Genomic DNA, 8600 nt, shown 5'->3' on the forward strand with positions numbered 1-8600 from the left:
AGAGGGTACCTGCACAATGCATATTTGTATACCTAACCCTTAACTGTACCTCACAATTTTAAAATAAAAAAACAAAGTTGTTGGCATTAAGAGAAATAACTTACTATACCAAAAGCAACTGTTATTAAAAGTCTTATTAATTTTCCAGTGATTTAGAAGCAAAGTTTCACACACTTTACATCCTATCATCATTGTTTTATATATGTATATAAAATATATAAATATATCACTCATGTATTACAATCAAAATAGTTTTATGTATATATGCACATATATCCACGTGTATACATATATGTATATATGCTGAAATTTCATATGAATATACTGAAATTTCACTGTGCTTTAGTTTCATTTTTAAAAAATGGATTGGATTTGGTGTTGACTTGTAGTATATTTTTTCTCATTCTAAATAATGCAAACTAATCTACCAGTTAGCATTATTTGATTTGCAGAAACTGGTTACTGGAGTAAAGCAGAATATGCCGGTAGCATACACAATTTAATCAAAGACTGTCTTTTCATTACTGGTGGTGTTAGAGAACAGTTTAAAAAGACTTATGTCTCTTTTGAAACAGTTTACACAGGAATGAAATATGTGATACAGAGGGAATTACATCCCTTATTAAGCAGCATATTCCAGATGCCAAGTTAACAGCAGAAAGTGATGAAAAACTTGTATATAGTTTGCCTTTGGAAAGAACAAACAAATTTCCAGGTAAGTTACTGTATGATTACATAAAATATAGCTCAGGGTCCATGATTATTCTGACTGTATTTTCTGTCATTTTATCAGTTGAGTTTTACATCTTATACGAATTAAAGTGTTTGTTTATAAGTACTCCTGTTTATAATATGAAGTTGGGTTTCCCTCATATTATTTCCCAAAAAAAACTGGAATTATATTTTGGAGGGTGGGCTTCTTGAAGTACAGGTTTTCCCCAGTAGGTAAGTGTTCTAGGAACCTATTGGCATCAGTGTACCCAGGTAGCATTGTTGTAAGAGTCTGTGTTCAGCTTCAGTGAATTTTTCTTTGGAGACTCTGTAAACGCATTTGCCCATTTCATGATGGGTGACTTAGGAGTGCACCTGTCCACACTGCACTGAGTGTTCAGCAGTTTTTTTGTTTTTGTTTTTGTTTTGTTTTTTACCAAAAATGGCATTCCTCCCATGCCCTACCTTCCCTATTCACCCAATTTTGCCCCGAGCTACTTTTTTTTGTTTCCTTGGATAAAAAAATAGACCTCAAAGGGAAACATTTAGCAGATGTGGAAGAGGTGAAACAAAAAAATGGCAGAAGCACTGAAAGTCATTGAGATTGATGAGTTCAACAACTGTTTTGAGCAGTGGAAAAAGCATCTCAATAGGTGTATTGCACCAAGTGGAGAATACCTTGAAGGTGACTGAAGTTTAAACATGTAAAAATAAATGTAAAATTTTTTAATAAATAAATTCCAGTTTTGGGGGGATTCCTCACCCCCGTATGTTTTGTTTTACTAGAGACAAGGTTTTAATGTTAGAGCAACTAAAATTTCCGTGAATGTATTTTACTGAGAAACTCAGATTTGCTTTCGTTATCATTAAATGAAGCTTTGAATGTTTTTTCTATAAGAGCAGAAACTTTTAATTAAGATGCAGATTAAATAAGACCTTATTCTTTTAAAACACATGTTAGCAGTTCAACAGAGTCTGCAAATTATAATTTTAATCATAAATGTAATATGGTCAGTATAGAAAATTTAGAGAATACAGAGAAGAAAATATAACTTACTCAAACCCGATAAATTTTTATATAAGCAAGTATAACATACTTATGCAATGTGGCCAAAGTGATATAAGAAATTTTGAAGTTTATGAACCAAAAAGGAAATGTAAAATAAAATTAATTTAAATAAAATGGAAATTTCTTGTGGATAAACTATCCTTAGGTTATTGTGGCTGCTTTAATATGAAAACATTTGTAGATTTATCTGTTTTGAGTAGTCTTTAGAAATTAGTATATTAATGTGTTCATCACCAATTTTAATCACATCAATTTGTTACTATCTGCTTTTTAGATCTTTACGGTGACCTTGATAAGTGTTCTGACCAGGGCATAATGAATTATGGTGTTTCTATGACAACTCTGAATGAGGTATTCTTGAACCTAAAAGGCAAATCAGTGACTGATGAACCAGGTATCAAAATGTGTGTGTTTCAGAAAATTGGGGGGGGGGGAGAAGAGACAAGGACTATGTACCAATTGATGTTTGTGGACATTAGTGTGTATTTCTGCCTAGGATTTATTTTAAGTATAAAATAGCAATGTCCACTTTTAAAAGTGCTATAAACATTTTATGTCTAACATAATCAGTATTAGTGCTAGGCAGATTACTTTCTGATAACTTTCTCCCTCCCATGTCAGTGACAGGTACACCCATTTGCAATGGCCATGTCCCCTACCATCAAAAGCTCTCTGCTAGTGTCATAAATTCTGGCTTTATCTCTTTCTTGACATCTTGACATTCCTTATAAAAGTGTGCTCTTAGTTAGCTAATAAACTGACTCAATGTATTAGTAACAGAAAGATGTTATTAACCCTTAGTTTACTATGTAATAATAATAATTAGAAGAATTTAGGAGGCTACTATGTACTAACCATTGTGCTCAGTCCTTGGAATATATATATATGTTTTAATTTTTTATTTTTTTGAGTTGGAGTCTCACTCTGTTGCCCAGGTTGGAGTGCAGTGGCACACTCATGGTCACTCCAGTGTCGACTTGCTGGGTTCCGGTGATCCTTCGCCTCAGCCTTCCAAGTAGCCTGAACTACAGGCACATGCTACCATGCCTGGCTAATTTTTGATGTATTGTAGAGATGAGGTCTTGCCAAGTTGCCTGGGCTGGTCTCGAACCCGCAGGCTCAGGCAATCCACTTGCCTCAACCTCCCAAAGTGCTGGGATTACAGACTGAGTCACCGAGCCTGGCCAGATTATGCTGTTCTTAATTCCCATAGCAACTTCATGCTGCAGGTGATAAAAACTGAGATTTAGAGAAGTTTAGTGATTAGTTCAAACTGTACAGCTAATATGTGGGACTCAAACAGGAGGACTTTGCATTATTTAAAAGCACAGTGGTCTATTTATTTACTTGAATGTCAGCCATCAGTGATAAACTAATCCTGTGTGAGAGATTCCAAATGACAGAAGAGGCCTTTTGGAAACTCAGCTACATAAATCTATCCTTGTGCTTTTGCATAAAACTCGATCTGCAAAAATATTCCTTAGTGAAGAGCTGCTGCTATTGGTATGAAAGAATAAATACTTCCCAGGAAGCCTCAATCATCCTTAAAAATTAATGTATTCTCTCATTAGAACTGAAGTCATTGTATTTGTTTGAAGAAAAGATAAGATTTCAAATATAAAAATTTTATTATGAACCTCACTAGCTTAACATGTTGGAAGCGTGATCTTACAGTAACGGGAACCTGGGGGGGGAGGTGGGACTGACAGTCGTTGATATCTGCTGGGGGGAGGGGAGCACACCTCATCAACAGGGGCACCTGCACAATGAATATTTGTATGACTGGCCCTGAATTGTACCCCACAATTTTAAAATAAAAATTAAAAGACAGAGAGAGGAAAAAAAAGAAGTGTGGTCCTAAATATCCTAACATTATTTTCAGAGTTTTAAAATAAAAAGTATAAATAATATATCCTTTTATTATGGTTTATTACATGGTTATAGATTTTAGCATTGGGAAGCAGGAGAAAATAAATGTAACAAGAGATACTGGAAATGAATCTGAAATGGAAAGGGCTCTTTGTTCTCTTCCTGAAATGAGTAAAGCTGTCAGTAACGGAAATCTGTGGAGACGACAAGTCTGTGCGGTAGCAAGTCTTCGCTTCTTAAAATTAAGGCGTGAGAGGAAAGCTCTTTTGTCCTTGTGAGTACCAGACTCTTTTAAACCTCTTTAGTCAATATATGAACAAAAAAGTTCAAATGTTAAGAAAATGTCTGTTGATTTATTCATTCATTTAATGTATTTCTGAGTTTCTTTACCTATCCTACTGAAGTGAACAAAATTGATAAGACTTTTAAGCTTACTATTTCGTGGGGGAAAATGCACCAATTAAGTAATCACCCAACGAATATGTTATTGTTAATTATGTCACAAATCTTTATTGATTTAATATGTACTAGGCATTGTTCAGGGAACTTGGGTTATATTAATGAGCACAAAAGGCATCCTGCCCTCATGTTGTTTACCTCTGATTGGGGAGAAAAGATGAAAAATAATAAATACAAAACTGATAAAGTATATAGCAGGTTATAAAAAGTGGAAGAGGGAAGTGAGAGTGGGAGGTACATTACAATTTTAAGTAGATTGGTTGGTGTGGTCTCATTGAAATGGCTACATCTGAGCCAGGATTAGAAAACATGGGGTCTTACCAAATAAGGGGCGGGGAGTAACAGGTGAGAACAGAAAGCATCCACTGACTTTGACAAAAGGGAAGTTCTTAAACATTTGATTGAGAGGTGGTTCTAAAGTAAACAATTTTACTTGTAACTGTGCACATTGTAAGCCTGAGGCCACAGTGTAAAGTAGGACTTCTTTCTCTTCAAAACTACCTGAGAAGGCAACTTGAAGCTCTTGGTATCTCATAAAACCATTTTCCATGTTGTCCTGGTCAACCAGTTTTTCTATAGAGCAATGTGCGTGGATTTCACCTTTTCTCCTGATGCTCTGTTACCCTCAAATACATTGCAATTAGATACGAATTATGTAAAAATTTTGAGCTCATTTTTGGGTTACTTTCACTGTATGTTTCATTTTGTCTAACTAAACACCATAGGTTGTATGTGAAAGGTCCGACAATTAGCTTCATGAACAATCCGAGAAAAAGTGCTACATACCTCATTGCTGAATATCACTATGGTCCCCTTTCAAATACTCCCCTTGGGAAGCTATGTGGTAATGCCAGCACCTAGTCCACCTGTGAGAGCAATTTTGGAACTCTTTTTCTGGAATGGCCATCAGGGCTGTTGTCATTATTTGTTGAGTTCTGCCAGTTAAGTTTGCGAACTTATCCTGTGGGCTTATGTTGGCAGCCTATTGCAAATAACTGTATTGGAACACCCTCCCTACTCACTCAATCTGGCCCCCAATGGCTTTTTTTTTTCACCCAAAAATAAAGGAAATATTGAAAGGAAAACATTTGATGACATTCAGGACAACATGGTAATACAACTACAGCTCTGATGGCCATTCCAGAACGGGTTCCCAAATTGCTTTGACAGGTGAACTAGGCGCTGATGTTGGTGCATAGCTTCCCAAGAAGAGTGCTTCAAATGTGATCGAAGTGATAGTCAGCAATGAGATATGCAACAATTTTTCTCCAATGAGTTCACAAACTTAATGGTTAAATTTACGTGATGAATTTCCATAGGTAGCTTTTATATAGTATGTTTGCTACCTAAATAATCAGAAGAAAATTATTTCAAACTTGTTTATTAATTTTCTTTTACTTAGATTACTGGTACTTGGAGTTGCTTTTATCCCTGTCATTCTGGAGAAGATAATATATAAAGTATTTCATGAAATTCATTGTTGGGAGCTCTCACCCAGTATGTATTTCCTTTCTCGGGAACAAATCGTAAAACCTCCTCTTACCAGCCTATTAATCATTAATAATACAGGTAAGAAATAACTTTAGTGCTCATTTTTACTATCAAAGATCTTTAGAAAGCATAAGCCTGAGCGACAATGGGGAAAAATAGTATCCATCCAGCCTGTTCCATTTTCAAGTTAAGGAAATTGATGGATTCATTTTCAAGTCAAGAAAATAATGGACACAATGGCAATTATCAAGTTCTGTATCAAGTTAAATATCACTGCAAGCTTAGCAAGGCATAGCAGGTTAACACTGATTGTATGACTGGAACAAGGCTAGGTCATGAGGTGCATTTTGTGTGTATTATTTATAATTACAAATATCACAAGGTTCTGGCAAAGTTTATAAAAGTCATTAATAAAAGTTTTGTTTCTGTGAGAAGTGCAATCTTGATTCTCATGAGTAAACTCTTTTTGCCCTATGGGGATTACAAGATAAATGAACATATTTATGAAAGGAGTTTGTGGTATTGAAGATGGTAGACTGTATTTAATGTCCTAGCATCAGAGTGAACATCATTATAATCCCAAAGAGTGGGGCTCTTTACCATGCTATTCTGAGTTTTCCTTAACATGTTTGGAAATCATTATTAAAGCTTTGACTTTGATTTTCTTGCTTTTTTTTTTTCTTGTTGTCTTTCTTCATTGACTACATTAGGATCAAGTATTGAAGACCTTATACATTCACTAAAAGATCAAGATATAGTTTTGGAAATAGATGACTTTAGAAATAGAAATGGCTCAGATGATCCTTCATACAATGGAGCCATCATAGTGTCTGGTGACCAGAAGGTATGTTTGCCTCCACATACTGTTTTATCATGAATGCTTTTTTGCTACATCCTAATACTTTAAACTATGGAAAACTTAAAAATATATTTCCTAAATTGAAATAATATTATAGGAGTCCTGCAACCAAGAGGTCACATAAAGTATAAGTCTTTGACATCTTTCCGTGTTAGTGAATGTTAATCTACTATACTTTCAAAACAAGTAACTTGTATTACAAAAGTAATACATTCTTGTACCAAACCCTAAAAGGCAAAAATGTCAATAGTTAATAGTCTTCTTTTCACCCTAATTTTGCTCTGGCAAAATATGAAATATAAAATAAATATATTTACTGTAAGAATTTATAACTTATATTTGTGTTCATTTTTTTAAGGATTACAGATTTTCAGTTGCATGTAATACCAAGAAAATGAATTGTTTTCCTGTTCTTATGGGAATTGTTAGCAATGCCCTTCTTCGAATGTTTAACTTTACGAAGCTTATTCAGACAGAGAGAAGCATATTTTCTCGTGTAAGTACAGCATTGACTTATGTAAGAGGCAACATAACAGAGGTATGAAGGGTGAGGGCTCCAGAGACTACCACCTGAGTTCAAATCCTGCTTCTGCCACTTATTAGAGAGTTTCTTAGCTACTCTTTGCCTTTGTGTCCTCATCTATAAACTAGGAAATGTAGTAATACCTACTTTGTAGAATTATTCTGAAGAATAAACGAATTTAATGAGCACCTAGAAAGCACAGCCTGGCATGTATGTCTCTGTCTCTCTCTATAGATAGATAGATAGATAGATAGATAGATAGATAGATAGATAGATAGATATATAGATGGATTTTCCTTCATTCAATTAATATGTCTTGAGTGTCTACTATGTCCTAATACTTCTAGCTTCTGGAGATACAGCATAAATAGAATGGACAAAAATCCTACCCCCATGGAGCTTACATTCTTTTAAAGTGGAGAGTAAATGTTCAATACATGCTTGCTATTACTTATTCTGAAAGATCAGGAATTTTTCAGGTAATTTTATCTTTAGTTTCATTACATTTTTAAAATTTAAAACTTGTATGATAGAGTTTCAATATTTAACAAAATATTTTAGTAAATTAGATATAAACTATTACCTCACATTCCTTACCCTGCTCTATTTTTCTGCTATATTTATTACCACTTGGTGCACTGTAGAGTTATGTTCTACAGCTGGCCTCACTCTGTAGTTCAAAACCTTGTCTGATTAGGAATTTCATCCACCCCAAAACATAGAACACTAAAAGAGCCAAGATCCAAAAGCACACTGCAAAATTTAAAACCATAGCTGAGAAAAACCATAGACCATTAAAAAATCATAATTTCAACTTTTTTGGTCACCCATCTATAACTTCCTAGGTACTCAAGGCATATTTGCTGAAACTCATGAGGGAAGGGATTTGCTTGGAAATGAAAAACAGCAGAGATGCCTCAAATTCAGATACTTTATTTTATGTCAGACTCTCAGATTTATCAGAGACAAAGGGTGGCTCCACCTCTCCAAGATTGGAGAAGAGGCCAGACACTTAGGGAATGTTTGGTGGTGAATGCTTGAGGCTGGGCGTTTTTATAGAGCTCCTTTTCCAGGACGCTGGGGATGGGAACTGATTGGCTTACAAAGAGCATTCCTGCGGACAGTGATGGGGTGGAGGCGGTTGTTGCTGCCATGGCAACTAGCTGTGAGAGATGGCAGTGGCCTGAGTTTCAAGGAATTGATCATGTAGACAGGGAGATTGGGCCAAGGTCAAGACAACAAAGTCTTAGAGCCTTAAGACAAAAACGGTAGTTTTCAAAGTGCTTAGATTTAGGGAACCAGAGGGTACTTAGCTGGGAGTGTGTTTATGAATGAGATAGCATTCTTGCAGGAGAGCTGGAGATTGTCATGACTGTTCGTTTCTTTCATGTGTTTCTTTCATCTTGGAGACCAGGTGGCTTGTCATGTAAACAGAGGGACTGGACTGACAGTTAGAAACCCATCTTTGGAGCAAAGATGTTCATGGTAAAATCTTGGTGCCGATTACTGGGCATAGGTTATAGAATTACTATCAGTGACTCTTTTTTTTTTTTTTCCATTAATCAGTATTTTTTATTATGGTTTTGTGGGGTATAGTTAAGGGTTAGGTGTACAATGAC

At 35.3% G+C, this 8600-nt stretch overlaps 1 protein-coding gene across 1 annotated transcript in view; it reads left to right on the plus strand.

Annotated features, from left to right (window-relative positions):
* Nucleotides 1–8600, plus strand: part of LOC103253157 (ATP-binding cassette sub-family A member 10-like) — a gene marked incomplete at its 3' end in the record, with an annotated part of 47227 nt that overhangs the window by 17435 nt on the left and 21192 nt on the right. The window contains exons 9-14 of the mRNA XM_008051606.2: nt 576–715; nt 2055–2174; nt 3725–3923; nt 5511–5677; nt 6310–6443; nt 6817–6954. Coding sequence (XP_008049797.2) covers nt 576–715; nt 2055–2174; nt 3725–3923; nt 5511–5677; nt 6310–6443; nt 6817–6954 — 898 coding nt within the window. The remainder of the gene's footprint in view (nt 1–575; nt 716–2054; nt 2175–3724; nt 3924–5510; nt 5678–6309; nt 6444–6816; nt 6955–8600) is intronic.

Source organism: Carlito syrichta, unplaced genomic scaffold (genome assembly GCF_000164805.1).
Source record: "Carlito syrichta isolate Samal-C Ts95f unplaced genomic scaffold, Tarsius_syrichta-2.0.1 Scaffold66841, whole genome shotgun sequence".
Lineage (NCBI taxonomy): Eukaryota > Metazoa > Chordata > Mammalia > Primates > Tarsiidae > Carlito > Carlito syrichta.